Raw genomic sequence first — 20,563 nt, forward strand, 5'->3', positions numbered from 1 at the left:
CGTTGCTAAGGGGACGGGCAACGCCAGGCGCGGCGCGGGCCAGCCGCGCTTCCCCAGTGCCTGGCGGTGGCCATGGACACCATTAGCAGTAACTCCACCGCCTCAGTGCTGGCTGAGCTCTGCTGGGACGATGGCTACGCCGTCCCCGTTGCCAACACGGAGAACAGGGCCCTGGAGAACGAAGTGAGAGCGGGCCTGAGGCCGGGGGGGAAGAGGCATTCACCTCCAGCCAGCAGCTCCAGAGCGCTGCTCCCACCGCACCGCCCTCTCGGCTGAAGGGGGTATCGACGTCCTGTCCCCGTCTTCCCGCCTCGGGGCGCGGGGCGGCACGGAACCCTCCCAACCACTGCCGGGGTGCGGGGCCCGGGGACGGGGGGGGGGGGCGAGTTAAAGCCCATGAGCTCTGCGAAGGGAACGGGTGGCGATGAACTAGTCTTAGAACGTGGGACCCGCGTGCCTGCAGACCTTGTGCCGCGGAACCCTGTCCTGTCTTCGGCGAGGGGCAGCGTTCCGAGGGTCCCGCCCGCCCGCCCTCATGAGGCTGGCGAGGGCCTGTGGAGCCCGGAATGCAGCTTTCCTTAGCAGAGCCGGGAATGTTCTGAAATCCCGCATTTCACAGCGTTGGGGGAACCTAGTGCACGGTTCTTATGTTTTGAGATTAGTAATTGTAATGACTGTATTTTTAAGTAGATGCAGGTAACCAGCACTCAACTAAAAATACTTGACAATTCTAACCCTTAAATAGCTGCAGAAGATGCAAAAAGAAAAGCTAAACCTGCAAAATGAGTTGACCAACTTTGAAGAACGTATAGGAGCAATGACATCCCACTTGAAAAATGTGAGACAAGAGTTCAGCCTCACTCAGGTAAATTGCTACCTGTAGCAGATGCATTTTATCAGGCAGACTTGTAACCTGAGTATCTTTATATGCTGGTTTCCCTATGTATTTTGCCAACCTTATTAGAGCTTTGTCAGGCCTTTATTCCAGACTTCTAAAGGAAACAAACTGTATATCTCAATGCTATTACTTGATGGTCATTAAAAAGACCATCCAAGATCAAATGCACCTAGAAGAAAGCTAAGAAGGATACATTTTAGAATTTGTTTATGAACGGGAATTTTTGTAGATGCTAAGAAAACAATTGATGAAAGAAAATAAAACATCAGTGTAAGGGGACAAAATAGATTTAGAATGTTTATAATGGTCAAGACTTAACTGTGAAGTATTAGTGAAGACTTAATTTGTGGACATGAAAAATGAAGTCTCATGAAGTCTAGTCTTACACTGAGTTAATTGGCCAAAATGGGTGATTTAGGGAATTTTATTTGTTGTGGTTTTTTTAATATATATATATACTTTTTGTTTATTGTGAAATTATAACTGTATTATTCTCTAGTCTCTTTACAAAGCCAGAGAGAATGCAATTGAAACTGAAAAACACTTTAAAGCCCTTGCTGAGAGAGAACATGGACGTCTCAAAAGTGAGATTAAACGACTGGAAGATGAGATAGTTTCCTTAAGAGTAAAGAAAAACAGTCATGAAGTAAGGTTTTAAAGTTTTGCAAGATAACACCAGTATTGAAATTAGATTTTATAATTTGTCCTCACTTGCACTTACAGAAATAATGTAACTCAAGTATTGCTAATTATAATTAAAAGCTATAAACAATAATAAATGATCTAGGTGTGCTTTTCCTTGCATAGGCAAGTAGAGTAACACTGACTAACTCCATGCATAGACTGGTCAAGACTTAGCAAATATGAGCTAGGTATTGAAAGACTTCTGGTTTTGGTGTTCTAAATGCCAGATACACAGCCACACATCTATATTGTTAAGACTCGCAGGTATTTTCTTTATGGTTTAGAAAAGACATTTTTGATGGCAAATCATCTTTGCATAAAATAAACTTGGGGCATGATTTCAGCATAAAAAAATTGCTTTAGGCAAACAACAAAAAAGTAATTCTATTGAATTACAGTTGCTTTTCTGTTTAATGGAACTGTTCCATTTCCTTTCCATGAATAATTTGTGTTTATTTTTTTATTTGCTGGCTATGTCTCTTCTCATTATGTCTGTTTGTAATCTCCAGTCTCTCAGAATGGGTAGCAGGATTGAGATATCCTTGTATACAGCTGGATCCTGATTCTCCAAATTTGTGTCAGGAAGTCTCTTCAGAGTCATGTGGGGCCATCTGTAAATTCATATGCAGGGTAAAGGATCTAAGAACTGAGGCTTAGTTTGTGAGGGAGAAATTTTACTCTATGATGCCTCAGATCAGTTCATTATGTGGAATAAATATCTCACATATGTGTATATCTTGCCAGAGGCTGACTTTCTTGTTTAAAATTATTTGCATTTTAAGTTTGTGGTAACTTACTGTCTTCTTTTTTCTTTAAGACCCAAATGTCTATTTGCTAATAGACATCCCCAAGTATAATACACATTTAACAAAAAAGAAAAAGCTAGCAATACTGTTGACAACATGTGTGTAAACTTTTTACAGTACCTTGAGCTATTTGTTTCAGTTACTATTCAAAGAATATTAGATATTTAATATTAAATCCTTTTCTCCAATTTTATTAGAATACTATAAATAAAACCACTAAGAAGTTGGAAAACTTGAAACAACAGATGAACTGTGATGAGGAAGTTCTGGAGAACTGGATAAAGGAATCAAATCGTAAAGATAATGATGCCATCACAATCCAGAAGTATGCACAAAAAGATGAAGGGAAACTAGGAGTAAGTAGCAATGACAGTGATTTTCAGAAACAAGAGAAAGAACCATTTTAGTATTTGCAGACCTTGTTACGTTATCTAGTCTAGTAAGATTGAGACAAGATTTTGTACAACAGCGCTTTTAAACTGGTTTCTGCTTAGCTCAACAGGGCAATTCTATAGGAGGCTCATTTTAGAGGTCAAAAAGAACAAGTTTTATAAAAGATGGAAGGCATAATTAAAGGCATTAATTTTTTCATCTGGGTAAAATTAAAGGGGTTTTTGTTTGTTTGTTTTTTTGTTTTATGAAAAAATGTGCAAATAAATAATAAAGTGTGAAAACAGTGCTACTGAATTGTTCATTAAAATGCATGCCAAATATGAGCAGATAATGTAGCTTTTCCCATTTGAAATGAACTTGTTAATGTTACTGAGAGCAAAGTACACCTACTTCAGTAAATCTACCTGGAATAAGGAAAAATGGTATAAATAGATACTCCACTCACAATTTCAGACTTTATATGGGTCAGTGCTCAAGTATATTTTTAATTTCGAGATAGGTAGGTAACTCAGGTTAATATTCTTTTGAGTCTTTACGTACAGGGAGGAGGAGTTTTCTTTTTACTAATTAAATACTGAATCCCAAATCTTTAGCTTACACATACAGTTTCACTGATGCCATTTACATTAGCAAGTGGCACAACATAGGAAGAAGAGTAAAGCAAAATAGCTGATGCAGAGAATGCCACATACACATTTACACACAGTGTAGGGTTACTTTGGCCTTGCTGCCGTCTGATCCTCAAAAATGTAGGAGGCTAGATTCTCAGGTGTTTGTTCTCTAAAATACAATAAACTGATGCCTCAATATCCCAATGTACTAGAGCCTTAAGAATTTATAAGTTGTTATATATTTATTTTCAAATACATAAACTAGATGCTCTTAAGGTCCTTTCCAATCCTAAACATTCTATGAATTTATGATTATATTTTCATATCCTTTTATTTTAGGCATTAATCCTTCAAGTAGACAAGTTGACCATGCAAGCAAATCAGAAGCGCAAAGCTCTTGATAATGAACTTACAGAAACCATAACAGCACAGGTTAGTGCTTAATGTTCTTGAAGATACCTTGTTACACATGAAATGTTTAACATCAGAAATAATGGGGGTGCTTTCTTATAAACAGATAGAGCTTGACAAGACAGCTGAAGATTTTCGCAGAGTTCATCAAGAAAGGCAAGAAGTCATCAGGCAGTGGGAGAATGCAATACAACAGATGCAAAAGAGAGATCAACAGATTGATCACTGTGCTTTGGTAAAACTGCTGTCACTGATTCCTATCTGTGTATCAGCCTGCTTTTGTGTCTATGATATTGTTAAGACTTTTGCTCTTCACACATAAACTGGTTGGTTGTTTTAGATGTTCAGTGGTTTCTTTGTGTCTACCTCTATTGTATCGAGGTGTTTCAAAGTTCAGGTATTACTGAAATATATTCAAAATTTATTTTGAAAGCAGTATCTCTCAGTGTAAGTAACGGTGCTCTGCTCGATACTATGCAAGCTTTAATTTTTTTATCTCAAGGTTGTTGGAAAATGCAATGCATGCCATTATCATCTTTGATTTAAGAAGCAACAAGATGGAATGATGTTTGTAGAGATTAAGGACAGTCAGCTGCAAGAGGGGGATTCTTTGTCTGGGCTGAAATATTGAAAGAAAACAGAATGCTTGGAATGGAAGGAATTGGCATTTCTAACTGTGAACAAATGCCTGACTAACATTTATGTCAAAATTATGGTAAATAATCACGTTAAGGTTAAAAATTGGTCCTTGCATACATTCTGCAAATGGGGAGAAGCAACACCACTCTTCTAAGCAAAAAAAGATCTTATTTGGATCTTTTAGTTAGTATGAATTAGTTTTGATTTCTAAAATATATAGTCTTCATTGGTTTTGTCAGTACCTTGCGCACAGATGGTACAATGGCAAGAGGTACAAATGAAGTATATTTTGTTCTGGATTTGTCAAGAGAAGTGTGAGCTCCTCTGAAAGTTCTGCCTGGCAATAGGACAGATGGACCAGAAAAAGCCTAAAGGATCAGTGCAGAGGAAAAAAATATATTAATGTGGGTTTGAAAGTAACAATGGCTTTTTTTTTTGAAGAGGGAAAAATTATAACCAAATTTACAAGAAGAGTCTACTTAAATCTTTTGCTTTGCTAGTACGATATTTTTCTTCTTAAAAAAGATCAGCTTTAAGTTGCTCATGTGGGTATTACATATACCTTGAACAGAATCAGAATGGCTTAAACATGAATTAAGATATAATGCTAAAGAAATGTAATAGTAGAAAATGAGAAGCCAGAATAAATGCTACCAAGCAGAAAATATAACTGCCTAATTTAGCAGAAATATTTTGGATTCCATAGTATTTCAGATCAGTAGACTTCTGCAAAGAACAAATGGCAAACAGATAGTAAATAAAACCTCAAACAAACAAACAGGACTTCCCAACAGAAAAGCCCCAGCTCTGGCCAAACTTCTGTACATTAGTAGTCCACAGAATACTCCTACTGATGCTTTTGTGAACAGTTTTGGTGTGGTTTTTTTTTTTGTTTTGGTTTGTTTTTTTACATAATAACTACATTATGATTTGCCCAGCAGCTAATTTTTGACTTAACCTTTCATAGTACACAGTTTTCACTGAGCTGTAAATCTGTCAGCTAACCTAAGTGTCACTACTGTTGCTAATTTTGCGGAGCTTGTTGGGGTTTTTTTCCCTACTCAATGAAAAATAATTTTTATTTCATACAAGTTTATAGTGTTAGGGCTTCTTGAAATTATGGGACTATTTTGGAACTTTCCAGTCCAAGCCATTTGTAGTATTTTGTGTTGTGATGTATTAGTAGAATGATGTAATTTAAGAATGATGTGATAACTGGGCTGTCTCATGCAAAGAGTAGTCTTCATATCAATCTTCTGGTTGTATCCTTTATTAACGTATTACATCTTAACTAAGGCAACAAATCTGAAATGTTTTTATCCTGATAGCTAATAGCAGAGATAAAACAGGAGATCAGAAAAAAAGAAATGGTGCTGAAAGAAAAGACTGCCTTTTTGGTAAATGAAACCCTTAATAATATGGAATATGAAAAGAAAATTTCTTCTGCTGAACGGGAAGCTACCAGCCTCCGACATGAGTATCAAACTCAGGATACTTACAGGGTTAAGCTGCAGGATGAGGTAAGGATAACCAAACTGTTCACAAAACCAGACTGAAACTGTAACTTTCAACAAGATGGAGGAAATACAGGAATAGGGTTTGCTTTTCTCTGGTTTTAGACTTGACCCTTAATAATTCAACAAAATGCTTGCACTTCTCAGTTTAGTCATGATTATTGGAGTCTGAACCCTCAACTTAATCCTTTCATTGATAGTGGTGAAGAGATTAGCTTGTATTCTCTGCTGTATTGGTATAGAATGCATGAATATTCTCTTAAACGGGGTAACTCTTAAATACTAAAGATGGATGCGTGTCTTGCCTTTAGCATACATAGACCAGTATTGTATAAGGATGAGAGAAACCTTTTTTGGATACTAAACAATTCCTATACAGTCCTCTCAAAAGTGAGTGTTGATGGCCCTTGTAGACAAAATTATTGGTGGAAAAAAAAAACCCAAACATTTTCACATGGCTTTCTAATCAAGAGGCAGTAGGATAGGGCTGCCCTGTGAACAAGATATACTTGATGTTGTCCATATGTTGTTGCTTATATTTAACCTGCGCTTAAAGCTAGAACTGAGCTGCAATGCTTAATTGCTTAAATTAGAAGTAACTGCTTAAAATAGAAGTATTTCTAAGAAGTAATTCAAGTTTCATGGCTCTGTTGAGAAGGGATATGCTTGTATTGCCTGAGTAAGTTTTCTCTTAACAAGAAAAGCAAGATTGGCAATTAAGAGACAAACAACACACCCACCCCCCCACCCCGCATCTTTAACTTTGAATAGCTCTTTCTGTAGCAGGTAGTTCATAAAATGATATCCTAATGAAATTGTAGCTAGCTCAAACAAGGTGTGTGGGCTGCTAGATTACCCTCTAATTCATGCAAACTTGAGGCTTCACAGAATTGGTAGGTTTTCATCTTCCAAATGTGAGATTTTTGCTTGAAGTTTTTTTCCACAATCAATACTATCTAATGTGATAATGAGAACAGTCTCCTGTTATTAGGTGTTAAAACATTTGTGGCATGCAAGTGAGAAACAAGGAAAGAAACAGACTTGCAGTTCAGCTGACAATTTATGACCTTCCAATTTCTCATTCTGGTACAGAGGGAGACCTGCTAGATATACTTGATCAGGTTTCTTCATCTGTGAAAGTGAAAACAATTACAATGTTAAGTGATACTATAAAGATGAATGAGCTACTGATTGTAAAGTATTCGTATCCTGTTCAATGAGTGCATGCTGTAATGTATTTTTTACCAAATTAAATGTCTCTGTATGTCACAGTGTTCCATTATCTTAATCAAAATAATGATACGTGCCCAATAAGGTTTGAATTAGTAGCATTGATTAGATATAGAAGTTATTCCATATTAACAAACAACTTCTCAAAGTCAGATGTGCTCTATAAAACCATGGTGCCACTTATACAGATGCTGCTAAACAAGAATTGCAGCCCACAGCACCTTCATAATTCATTCTATATTCTTAATATTTTGTGCTAGTATTCAGATTGTGCAACTTAGTCTATTGAGTTTACTAGCTGTGCCTATTTACAGCACCTCAAAATTAGCAGCACTTCTCATTTGGAAAACACTGTTAAAAGGGAATACTTTTCAATAAATAGGTCCCTTACAAGTTTAAATATTCTAATGTGTACCAAAGTACGTAAGAGCTTGATTGCTCCCTTTTGTAATTTATTAGCTGAATACTTTGAAATCCACTGTGGACAAAACTGCTTCTGATCTGGAGTCTTTGAGAACACAAGTAACCAATCTGAAGAAAGAAATTAAAAAAAAACAAGCCAGGTAAGAAGCAGACCTTTAAAAATATAATTTGTAAGGGTTAGCATTATAATCAAATCCTTGAGTTAGCAGAGAACCTTAAATCATGTTGATGATTAAAGCCTCCAACTTTTTGGTTACTTCAAGTCCTGCATAGTTCCTGGCAATACTCCTGGTAGTCCTTGCTATTAAAAGGTGTAGAAAAAATCTGTTAGGGCCTTGGTTACCACTGATTCCTGTTCAGCCTACTTTATTAGGTAACTGCTCAGCAATGTATGCTGCTTGATTTTGTCAGTGTGTATATGCTATGTACATTGAACTTGATAAACCATGTAATTTTCTTTAGATTGAGCTTTCTTAATGAAAAAAATGCAAGTCTTTCCAATAAACTGAAGCTTGTGAGTGAGGAGACACTCAGTTCAGAAGACAAAGCTTTGAGGATGGAAGAAATACTAAAGGAAGAAGAAAAAGTTGTCAAGGTAAAATGTTTTTCCTGGTTTCTGCAAATGAGAATTCATTTGAATTTGCAAGCTCTATCTAGAACAAACAATTTGGATTAAAATGAAATGTAAGTATTAATATGACGTGTAGCTATTTCATCAAACGATGAGCTAATGTGCATGTAGTCACCGTCCTTGGAAGTGTTCACAAGCTGTGTAGATGAGGCCCTCTGTGCCATGGGTTAGTGGTGGCCTTGGCAGTGCTGGGGTAAGGGCTGGGCTGGATGATCTTAAAGGTCTTTTCCAACCTGTTTTATTCTATGATTCTATGTAGATACATCGGTATCTCTGCCAGGAGCACTCTGGAGCAAAATAAGTGGTCCTAGTAATTCAGAAGACTGTGTCCCTAGATATGAACACAGGATACCGAGCTGTCACTGTACAAATCAGATACAAGCCCAATATTCTGACTACACCAGTGTACCTCTGACATCAACTAAAAGCGACTTACAACTTCTTGTCCTGATTGACATAAAAGTTACTTACTGGAATGTGGCAAATTTTGCTATATAGTAATATCTTCTGCTTTGTAACAATATTAAAAAAATCAAAATTTTTGTATTTTGCTTGGCTCTTTCTGGGAGTTCATGTCTCTAAGCATTCTGTTTTATGGACTGCTGAGGAGCAATGGTCCTTGCGTTTCTATGAGTTTCCTGTCAATAAGGTTATTAAGGTTGAGAATATTCTCAGGATGACTTTTCAGTAACCTTACCACTGAAAACTTCTTGGCTTCAGTAAAATACCACCAAAATTTATTAACCTGCAAAGAGCTATGATATTTGCAGACCAGGATGCAAAAGACTTCTTTTATTTTTTTCTTTTAAATCTTTTAAGGAGATTTGGCTGCCTAGTCCCATCTTTGCTACTTGAATTCTACTACATGATACTCCGATCCATCTAATTTATTGTGGACTATTAAATTACTCACTTTAGATTTTATTTTCATAATGAATAAAGATTTTGATCTGGGAAGTGGCATGTACAGCTGTAATACGGTGACTTTTTAACATATGTAATAATACTTTTTTTAATTCAAAACCCACTTCTTATGTCACAAATTAAGTATAGGAATAAAAATATCCTAATTCATCATCATCTGATGAACTGCAAAGGGCTTTTGAATAAATGCAATATTGCAATGCAATCATCTGAAACTCCCTGCATTTCCAAAAATTTTTCTACTGGTTTTGTTACTTTGCTACTAATTCTCCTAAAATATTTTACTTTTTACATTTTTATTTATTTATTTTTAAACACTATGCTGGACAACTTAGTATCAGATATGCTAAAACATTTTTTTTTTTTACTGTAGAATGCCCACGTTAAACTAGTGTGACAGCAGGTCCTCCCATGCAAGTGACAACAAAGCTGTATCTGTGCATACCACTGTATGTTCTTCACCCCTCTCCCCCACCTTGTTCTGGTTTTCCTATAACATCTATGTGAAATAATCCCTTGCAATAGATTGCTATTTTTCAAACTTTTTCACTTGACAAGCATTACTTGTACATTTTAAGTACACTTACAGAAACTAGAGAGGGGATGTCTTTCCTTTACAGTTTCTTAAATTACAGGCCTTACTTTACTGGTTTTGATTTTCAGATAACTTGAAAATAAGTTGTAATGATATAACAAAATAGATTGAAAATGAAAACCTTACTTGCTTCTCCTTAAGACTGTTACCAGGGTGGCTAAACCATTAGCAGTTTCTTTACTTGTGTCTGTGGCAGATAACCTAAGATGACATTGAGCTTGGCAGCTTCACAGCTTCAGGGTAATATTTTAACTAGGATGAACTGTTCCTGAACAATGTCTGAAATGTATTAGTCAGAATCATGCCTTCTATCACCATTAGACACACATGGCTATTTGCTGCATCTATTAATTTACTGTGAAGAGATATTTACAGGAACAATGTGTATGAAATGTCACCGTTTTGCACTTTTAGTTCTGTGATACTTCTCCTTCTTCAATCTCTGCCAAAACAATGTTGAACAGTGAAGCTTACTGAGTATCTTATCTCTAGTAAATGAATTTAGATATGCAAGAAAGACAATGAAATGAAGGTTTATGATTCAGTTTTAGTATACAAATTAATCAGTCACTAGCTTCTCAAAAACAGCTCAGAATTGGGCACATGCATAAAAACAGTTTACTTCTGAAATTAAATTCATGTGTTCAGGCATGATCCAAAGCCCACTGACAGTAGTATTAAATGCTACAGGCTGTAATGATTTCATATTAAACTCGCACCTGCTTTTTACTTCCTGAGTTTTGGATTTGGAATTAGAATGCGATTATGAACTCTTAGAGGAGGAGTTATCTTTTGCTGTTACTAAAGCCAGCAAGATGGTTCACAAATAGATTCCACAATGCATACATATAAAATCAAGATTAAGCACAATTTTAATCTATGTAAACCAGTGAATTTTAAGGTGTTTTGCTTTATTAATTTAAATGTGCATTTTCAAACTCTACCAGACTTCAGCAAAATGTAAATGAGACTTTCAAAACAGGATTGTGATGCCACATCACTTGTCTTAGAGATATACCTTACAGGAGACTAGCATGCTGAACGGTTTGAGCTCTGGAAGGTCTTCAGTTATTTGCAGGAAGGAGTGAAAGGAAGGGGGGGAAGAGGAAAGTTGCCTTCTTTGCTAGGGTTATAAAAAGAAAATAATCTCCATTTACTTGGTTTTCAATACCTTTCAGGTTACCTGAAATGTTCATCATTCTCTCGCTGCAACAGACCCTACTAAAACATTATTGACTGATTCAGATGTTTATGACAACTTACCTCTGAGAATAAGGAAGTGATTTTAAAATGTGTAATTAATTAAAAAAAAAATATTTCCACTTAGATAAACACACATATATACATACATACATACGCATATACACAGAGTTATGTTTTAATAAACCATTGAAAGCTTTGTATTGCATTTTTCCAAATATTCATGTATACTTGTAGTAGTAAGGAGGGGTTTTTTTGAAAGGAGGGCAGAGTTTACTTTTCTGAATAGCTGAAAAGAATAGCATTCTGTAACAGGGAGGAAAAAAAAAAAAGTTATGCAATAGTAGGGAAAGATCCAAGTGAAAAAACAAATAAGGTTATTTTCTCTGTAAGTCTAAGACTTTTCTGGTCAACCATTTTGAAGATCTTCCATTTTCATGTTAATGGATATAGTACTGAAATTCTTAAATCTATTAAACAAGATTAATAACAGCAAGTAATTCCTCAGAAATTACTTTTGATGTGATTAAGTACTTTCTACAATCTAATGATTAATTTGTCACCAGGAAAAAGACAAAGAAATAAACCAGTTAAAAGATCTGCTTTTCAAGAAGACTCAAGAGTTTAAGGGGCATAAGGATAAGGAGAAGTGTGTTCTAGCAGAAATTGAAGCAAGTCGGTCATCACTTAAAAAACTTAAGAGCCAACTGCACAGACTTGATGCAGATGCATTAAACCAACAAGAAATAATATATAACCAGGTAAAATGTTAACATACTTTCATGCTATGATTTTTTTCTTTGGTCTTATGAGAATAAGTTGCTTGAGCTCTGTAATGTCTGTCAACATCTTGGCATTTTGGAAATGATATGCAATATAATTTGAAGTCTGCTTTTATTTCTGTCTCTAGATGTATGGATATGGAAATAACTGAAACTTGCTACAGTACTGCCTATGTTATGTGCTTCTATTTCTTTATTTTTTGAATCTGCTGCTTTTCCTACTAATTTCTCAAATCAGCTCCTTACTTTGATCCTTCTGAATCACAGACACCTCAGGGTACGTTTTTAAAGCAATACAAGAGGTACATGCCAAAATCCTGTTATTTCCTAATTGGATTTTGTGCATATTTCCTATGCACGACTTTGAAAATTTGCTCTTTTATATCAGCATCCACTGGTAACAGCAAGATGGCAACTCTACTGTAAGCTTCCCTACAGCAGACTGTGCTGAGTGTGCTTTGTTAACTCTCCTAGAAGATTACTCCTGAACCATCACTGCACATCAGTCACCTAAGAATGTTTTGCTAAGAAGGTCTATAAGCCATAAATTATTATAGAAACAATAGCCTAATTGGGTGACTGTCTTAAAGCCAATATTTTGATCCAACTTTATATCCAGTGTTTTAGCTTTGTAGGAAGGCTATAACTGCTTATCTCACACTATTAATTCTCTTAAAAATTATTTTAACAGGATTTTTATATTCAGCAAGTACAGAGGCGGCTGTCACGGTTAGAAGGGGAGCTTAATACAGATGAAAAACAAGTTTTGGAAGCAAAAGTTGCTGAACTTAAGAAAATTTTAGAAGAAAAGAAAAACACATATGATGTTTTACATGTGCAGTACAAGAAACTTAAGGTAACTTCCTTAAAACATCAGGTTGATTGTGTAACATCTAGAAACCTCAGTGAATTAAGCAGTTTGGGTCTTTTAATTAATAACTTGTTATTAGATTAAAAGATATCTGAACTTAGTTTTCCACACAATGGTTACACAATGTTCCCTATACCTTCCAGAAAAATAGCTCATTCCTGCACAACTGAGACACCTTAGCATGAAGACAAGCATTGAAATATTGACAGCAAGCTTAGCATTTCAAGATGTGACTGACTGCTTGCATGTGTCTTGAGTTTGTTAGGACCATGTAGAAATAGGAGGATGTTATGCTGTGATGTTACTATTTACTTTCATTTTTTTTTCATAAAATGATAAGTATATTGCATTTAAAATTGTACAAAGCAACATTACTGAATTAAATAGTCTTTGAGTTACATGATCCCATCCTGACGTGTAATTCAGAAACACTATTTTTCTGTCTTTATTTCTATGTGAGAATTTTACATGTACATGTGTGTGCTCTGGTTTTACATTATCCAGTGACCATTATTAATTCTCTAAAAATGCACTTAGCTCTCTTACCTCCCTTTCCTCCCTCCCTGCCTTGCCTCCCTCCCTCCCTTACTTTTCTGCATTTCTTCTGTAGCCAGTTTGTAATTTATTTTTATAAGGAATGTATTTTTTTATCAGCTACACTTTGCTACATATAGAAACCTCTTTTCAAAGAGAAACCATACCAAGATAAAAATCAGGTTTTTAAAAAACTACTTATAGGTAAGTCCTTGAAGATGAGATCCATGCAATAACAACATTTAATGTTGGGCAGCTAATGCCCATGCTTCAGTTTTCATAAGATGCAAAATATGAGCAATATAATCAAACACTGAAACACACCTCTGGAGTATTATGAAAGTCAAATGGTTTTGAGGATGAATTATGAATATCAAAGTCATAGTCAGACATGCCAGGAGTTTGTTTAGTTTTTTTTATCCAGACCAAAGTACATGATTATATTAGAATTGCCCCATTGGTTGAAAGATCTGTATTGTATAAATAACAATTACTACGCTCCAAATAAAACAAGCAATGACATTAATATTGCAACAGCACTCAGCACGAAGACTGCAATGCTCTAGTCAGCAGCATATGGACACAAGGAAATGATAGTTCCTGGTTCCAGGACTTAAAAAAATATTTCATTTAAAATTAACTAGCGGCTTTTGGTGCAACCTGCATTTACTGTAATAAATTAAACATAATTTACTTGGAAACAGAATGATGTCCATTTCCTCAAGAGAGCAGTGGATAAGACAGGAGAAGAAGCAAGCGGTATGATGAGCAAGATAAATGACCTAAATCTTTTCAATGACAGATCAGATCAGGAGTTAAAAAAAGCTAAAGCCATCAAGCAGGTACAGTATTACTTTGCAACATATACAGGACACGTTTTTGCAAAACACACAAACTCGTGACTTGATCTGCAGGCTGTTCTCTGCCTCCCACAGTGTTACATCATGATCCCTGTAAGAACCCTCTTTGTATTTTTTTAACTTGCACCTTCATTTCTAAACTTTGAATCATTTTTCTCACTATTATCTTCCTAAGCCAAGTGTTGCTTCCTCTCTGTATGCAGCATAGTTTTTGTTTGGGTTGTAATTTTTATCACACATTACATATGTCACAATATCCAGTGGTGTGTTTTGTTTTGGTTTTGTTGTTGTTGGTTTTGGTTTGGTTGCTGTTTTGTTGTTTGTTTTTTTTTGGTTGGGTTTGTTTGGTTTGTTTTTTTTTGAGAAACAATTGCCTTTAAAGTAGAAAATATTCAAGGATGTCTTTACCTAGCACTGAATTTTAATTCTTAATCTGTGATGCCAACTAATAAATTTGGCTCGGGTTTGTTATTAAATTGCAAGTTTTTTTTCCAAGAGATTGTTTGGATCTGTCTATATTCCAATCTAAGGAATTAGAAAGAAAATGGAAGCCCTTCTCCACATATTTTGATAAACATAAAAGCTCAGTCCCAATCCTCGAATTACTTCTTATTTATTCTGCAATAGGCTCTGGTCTTACTAAATGGAGCGCTAAAGTAGTAGAAAAATAGAGGGTCTAAGTAGCAGGGGTAAGAGTTTTGCTATCAGCTGAACTGGTGTACTTGCTCCTCAATGAAAACTCTCTTTCCCTAACCCAGAACTTTTCTTGGGGATAAAATTCAGGGGAACGAAACAAAGCTAATGGCATAGAAGATCTTGGAGGAAAAAAAAAATGGTAGAATTTGGGATTCTTAAGAGACTTAAAAAAATTATTTAAAGTGTTTGTATGCTAATGGAGTTCACCACTGGCTGCTTTTCATAAGCTTTGGTATATATACATTTTCTTATGTAACAACACAACTTGTAGACCTACAGGATCTAGAATGGATTCCACAACAGGTTCAAGTGAGAGATTAACTGCTTCAGAAAGTTCTTTGCAAGGTCTACTGAATTTCTTTGAAATCACCTAAACTGAAAGTAAGTTGTAGACGGAAAGGTCTAAAAACCCAAAACTGAGTCTGAATTAGAAAGTCTGATGAATTCATATAAAACCATCTTACCCCCTATTGCACTCACCATGTAAACTGACAGAAAATGAGAAAGTGAGAATATTTCTAAATGCAAAGCAAAATGAGTCTTACAGTTGTATATATATTAAAGATAAAATAATGGATGCCTTTTAAAAAAATTATTAACTGTTAGAAATCTTAATTAAAAATTTTGACTCCTTTATGGCATTTATTAGGAGATGATGGTTGAAGATAATCTCTTAAAGCTGGAATTGAACCGTCTTCAAGATATTCTGTGTAATAAGTCAAAGAAAGTTCTAACACTGGAAAAACAAAAACTGGAGCTAAAGAAAGCCATAGCAGAAAGAACTGAGGAAATTAAGATTCATAAGGCAATGATGGATTCTCAGATGAGACTTGTGGATCAGGAACGGCAACGCATAAGGTAATTATTCTCACATAAATTTAACTTGTAATTTTTCTTGAATACTTTTCATATGGAGACTTCCTGAAAAACATTTTACCCAGTTTCACCAATGGAAGAAATTGAAGATGAAATAAATCTTGCTCAGTTACTGAGACAGTTGAGGCTAGTAAGAGATTCTGTCTCTGAAATCCAGCTTTAACCAGTTAGTGAACAAGAGATTACTGTTTATTCTGTTAGTGAAGATCCTTTACAGTACTGAGAGGAAACCTCACCTGCAGATATCTTTTTAAAGTAAATGTCATATGTGTGTGACCATTTTTTTCTTAAATAATTGGGATATGTGCAATCATGTCTGGAGGTACGACAAAGTATTTCAAACAGAAAAGTTGATTTTAAAGAGGGTTTATTCCCAACTGCTTAATAAAATTGTAATTTCTTTGACTTACGCAGTAAGTCTTTTTGTTTTGGGTGGTTTGGGGATTTGATTTGTTTCTTCCTTGTAACAAATGTGCTCTCTCCCTTATGTGTTTTGTATAACAAAATTAAATGTTGTGACTCATGTATGTACCCTCTTGTAATGCAACCACATATGAAATAACTTTTCCCTTCTGTAACAATCAGTTCAAAGTATCGGGCACAGTTTTAGCTCCGAAATCTCAGTATCTCTATCCAACCAAAAATCAGCACGTCAGCAGCTGAACTGCTGAAATCTGGCAGGCTTTTTATTCATCCCTCTGCTAACCCCACCCCACACAACAGGAAATTAGAGTGATTTAGTGTGACTGAAGCTTAACTGCTCAGCAAGAGTGCAGAGTGTGTGGTGCTTTTTCCTTTGATAATTACACAGCTAATTGATACTTCCATGTAATTTGATTTGGGGTTGTTGCCTACTGTTGCTTATGCTCATCTAATAGCAGCAATATTAAGATAAAATCAGCAGGGGGCAGCTTGTGCAGCTGTAGGTTTAGATGCCAAACCTCTAAAAATTTTCGAGCAGGGCTGTGGCACAGCCTCCCAGGATGCAGTGATCTGGAACATGAAAATAAATTTGACTTTGCTCAGAACTGCAACAGAAGTGCAAGTAACCAGAAAAACGGATGACTGTACCTGGGAGAACACAGCAACAAGAGCCAGGAGCAGCACAACTGCTGCCCTGCTTGCCTCCGGGTATATGGGCAGGCTGCTGGAATAACTTCAGGAATTTAAATTGTGGTAAGAACTGTGCACAAAACACTACTAGGCAAACAATTTCTCAACCCATTTAACTTTTTTTCTTCCTGAAAACAAATCAGTGCTGAATTTCAAGATCGCCTAAATAAAATTTATAAACTAAGATGCAGATATGAAGTTCTTACTATTGTTATGACGCCACCTGAAGGAGAAGAGGAGAAAAGTCAAACCTACTATGTAATTAAGGTATTTTATTAATATAATTCATTATCATTCAAGCATTTAAGCTATAGATTTCCTTTGGCTCTATTCAAGTTACAAAGACAACCTCCTTGCCTACTGCTTACTTTCACTCTTTTTTTTGTTATCTGACACTGTTTGTTATTTAAATGATACAGCAATTTCACATGAGTCTCCGTGGAGCCCTAATTTTGAGTAGTTTGAAAATTTTCATTTTGGTGATCATTAATTTACATTAGGACACAAGAAGTACTGGGCATGTGGTTATTCAGTATAAACTGAAAACAAGTTTACCACTGTCTCACATTTAAATTATTCTATGCTTCAGATTTAGTTTTAGCTATTTATTATACTATATGGTATTTCTACCTTGAAGAATGTCAGCTTTCCTCTTTTACTTCTCACTTATGCATACTTAGGCTTTCTACTAGGGAAAAAAGTCTTTATCCATAATGCTATACTCCAGTTCTGGAATGAGAATATATTATTTTTGATCTTCACAAATTCTCTGATTTCCTCTTAAAGCAAAATGCTTCTAGCTGTGGTCTTGGCTGTGAAATTGATCCTTTTCTCATTCTTAAGTGTTAAATTTCATAATGATGGTATTTGTGCTATTGTGAGATGCAGCACAGCATAAGACCCTCTTTAAAACCCTTGTGGTTACTGGGGGTGTACATCCTCCACAGCTTTGGAGGTTTTTCACCCTATCAGATTTTTTGAGGGGTTACAGAAAATACTTCCCATCCCCAACTGGGTGTGTTTCTTCAACCTCTCTGATCAGATGAGGACTTTCAAGTGAGTAATTCCCAGAAAAACTGGATGACTTAACACTTGCTCAGTGGTTTTCTGTAGCATACAATCCCAACTCTTGGATTTTGTGGGCAGAGGAAACAGATGTGAAGCACGTGCTGCAGTTCACATCAGCAGTGCAAACCATGGAAACCGCTTTGTACACCATGCGGATACTGCTAATCAGGACCTTATGAGCTTAGACAGGGAGGCAGATACCTGTAATGAAATGCATATGGATGAAATACCTCAAAGAACTCCCGGTGCTGTGAATAACTACTCCTTCCAATTACCTAGTAACTCAGTAACTCAGGTCAAGACTGACAACAAAGCCCCATATCTAACTTGGATTGTTTCCCCTAATATTGCAGGTATTTTTTTTTTCTGTATAATTATCCTTATATTTTCAATATGTGTGCAGTCACCTAAAATATCAGTTTTATTTTTAGGCTGCACAGGAAAAGGAAGCACTGCAACGTGAAGGTGATGATTTAGATGCAAAAATCTGCAAAGCTGAGAAAGAAATTGTAGCTCTGGAAAACACTTTGTGCATACTTAATAACTGCAACAGCAAATACCGAAACTCTTTCAAGGAAGTCAGTGAGACAAGTATGTAAAGCATAAATTGATATTTGCTTTGTGAGTTACAGGCGATGGTACATAGTAGGGAAATTCCATGGCACAAAAGAATGAATCGTAGAGAGACTAAACTGATAGTAGCAAAAGGGAGTATAATTCACACACTACTGTGAAGGGTTCAGAAGAATAAGCACAGAAGAAAGTGCAAGCAAGGTGTGATTAACTAATATTTACATTCTTCTATCCAATTTATGTGAAAATCTAAGCCTGTATAAATTTTGTTGAATAGTGGAATTGTGGAACAGTCAGAAGAGACAAAGCACAACAATGACTACAGGTAGGGTGGGGGCAAGTCATTACTTGGGAGAAGTGTCTGCTTGAAATACACAGGTCTAGTGGATAAAACTTTGCATAGCACAAAAGGCACTACTTTCTCTGTAGTGCTGCATCACACACAGCTAATTCAAATTACAGAAGCAGGACAAGCTGTGCCACTGCTTGCCTTTCTGTAGTAGACTGAGCCAGCTTGTGCACAGAACTGTACCCAGAGTAATTATACTGACAGCTTAGGTATGTGTGCGCTATCTAGCAATGAAGACCGATCCCTTAGCTGCATTATCACTGCCTCTGGTTTTTCACAGGGAAGGGTGTGGAAAAACCAGTAACCCGTCATGTGGGAAAATCAGAACAGAAAAACTTAAACTGCATCATTTTAGTGTAGTGTTCAGCAGGTTTTAAAATATGAACTACCTAACTACAAGTTTTTGCATATTGGAAAATCCTCAGAAGTCTTAAAAATATCCTCATCTGTTGTTTTTGTGCCACTTAGAATTCATAATCTTGCTGTCAGTGGAACTTCCTTTGTTTAGTGTGTAAAAAGCATGAGAAATTACATAAACTTAATTCTTGAGAATGCTTCTTTAACTTTTGTGCCCTCTGCTGGCTCTAGAAACATCAGTTCTTAAATCATTCTCATGAAGCCAGTTACTTTTTCACAATGATTTGGAATTAGCAGTAGAGTATTTAAAAAACCCTTAAACGTCAAGGTTTCTGCAATACTACCAACACTAACATAGTAATGTTCAGTGATGCAGTTACTTTAGAGTGTATCTTAATTTAAAGTGAAATACAACTGTATACACAGCTTGTCCAGCAATAATATTGCCTTGTTGCTTGGAATCACAGGTGAGGAATATGAGGAAAAATTGAAACTAGAGGAGGAGAAAAGGGCTGCTGATGAAAAACACAGATACAAACGAAGACAGATCAAGGAACTTAAGGAAAAACTCCAGGTAAAATACAAGTAGAAGTTCCAGTTAGACAAGGCTGCAGCATGTAGCTAAATCCATGCAAGCCATCCTATTGAAACAACAGGATATTGTAGGACAATTTTTTGCCTGTTCTTTTATATTCTATGCTCTGTATGAATGGATATGATTTTTTAAGAAGGTTCTACCTCTCCCTTCAAAAACAAAGTGCTTATTTAATCACAATGTAACTTAAGACTTTTTATTCACACACAGCTGGAAGTTGCAAAATCCCAGATCAATGCTGATAGTGTTCTGTTCTGGCATCCAAGAAAGCAGTTGTATTTTTGTGTAGCACACACCACTATATTGCATCATCCTGTCTAGTACTGCAGAGATTCAAATCCACACACCTTGTGTCCCCTGGCATCCATGTCCCAGGATTTTTCTAGGAGAACACATTCTGGTTTATTAGCATTTAAGGTGCTTCAGTTTAAACAGAATTAATTCAGCTTCGGAAAGCTAGCTGGCTCTTAGAAGGCCAAGCATTAGATTCAGGTAAAGGATAGCTTGTGCTCCAGCTCCACATAAAGCACTTACTCTTGGCTCCCCTTGTTATCAAAAAGCCCACTTGTCCTGTAAAAAAGAACAACACTTAACTCTGATATGTGACATTTTAGTTACAATTTTTTAAGGCACATGAAATTAAAGGCACCTTGCAATATCCCACATGGTTATTCTAACTTCAGTCTTCTCTCTACTTCCTGAATCAGTGGCTGCGCATCAACATTCTTATTGCTTATTACACCACCATAGGACATACACCTTACTTAAGAAATAACTTCTCTTAAAAAGAAGGACACATCTTCAGCAGGGAATAAGTCCTAGGATATAATGAGGTGTGTTAAGACATAACTTTTGCTTTTTTCCTTTATTTTCCTTTATTTTATATTACTTTATTATTTCCTTTCCCCTCTCCCTTTTTTTCTTTTCTTT

The 20,563-nt window shown here is 36.0% G+C and overlaps 2 protein-coding genes across 7 annotated transcripts in view; one reads left to right on the forward strand and one right to left on the reverse strand.

The window, feature by feature from the left end:
- Positions 1–20,563, forward strand: part of CCDC39 (coiled-coil domain containing 39) — a 23,010-nt gene continuing 2,447 nt past the window's right edge. For 3 of the 6 annotated variants that reach the window (XR_008971102.1, XM_057400435.1, XM_057400437.1), the window contains exons 1-16: positions 1–183; positions 746–865; positions 1,398–1,544; positions 2,586–2,744; positions 3,732–3,824; positions 3,910–4,038; positions 5,771–5,962; positions 7,646–7,749; positions 8,072–8,204; positions 11,526–11,720; positions 12,433–12,597; positions 13,851–13,988; positions 15,352–15,560; positions 16,835–16,958; positions 18,191–18,350; positions 19,506–19,612. Coding sequence is in view for 5 of the 6 variants with exons in the window: in XM_057400435.1 (XP_057256418.1) it covers positions 73–183; positions 746–865; positions 1,398–1,544; positions 2,586–2,744; positions 3,732–3,824; positions 3,910–4,038; positions 5,771–5,962; positions 7,646–7,749; positions 8,072–8,204; positions 11,526–11,720; positions 12,433–12,597; positions 13,851–13,988; positions 15,352–15,560; positions 16,835–16,958; positions 18,191–18,350; positions 19,506–19,612 (2,286 nt within the window). In the remaining variant the exon portion in view is untranslated. Of the gene's footprint in view, positions 184–745; positions 866–1,397; positions 1,545–2,585; positions 2,745–3,731; positions 3,825–3,909; positions 4,039–5,770; positions 5,963–7,645; positions 7,750–8,071; positions 8,205–11,525; positions 11,721–12,432; positions 12,598–13,850; positions 13,989–15,351; positions 15,561–16,834; positions 16,959–18,190; positions 18,351–19,505; positions 19,613–20,340; positions 20,467–20,563 lie in introns of all 6 variants that reach the window. The other 3 variants (XM_057400439.1, XM_057400436.1, XM_057400438.1) reach the window with 3 other exon arrangements.
- The window catches only part of TTC14 (tetratricopeptide repeat domain 14), a 13,865-nt gene continuing 12,897 nt past the window's right edge, over positions 19,596–20,563 (reverse strand). The window contains exon 13 of the mRNA XM_057400443.1: positions 19,596–20,203. Coding sequence (XP_057256426.1) covers positions 20,076–20,203 — 128 coding nt within the window. The 3' untranslated portion in view covers positions 19,596–20,075. The remainder of the gene's footprint in view (positions 20,204–20,563) is intronic.

The sequence above is a fragment of the Pezoporus wallicus genome, unplaced genomic scaffold (assembly GCF_028554395.1).
Source record: "Pezoporus wallicus isolate ANWC-B61680 ecotype Strahan unplaced genomic scaffold, APGP_CSIRO_Pwel_v1 contig_6897, whole genome shotgun sequence".
Lineage (NCBI taxonomy): Eukaryota > Metazoa > Chordata > Aves > Psittaciformes > Psittacidae > Pezoporus > Pezoporus wallicus.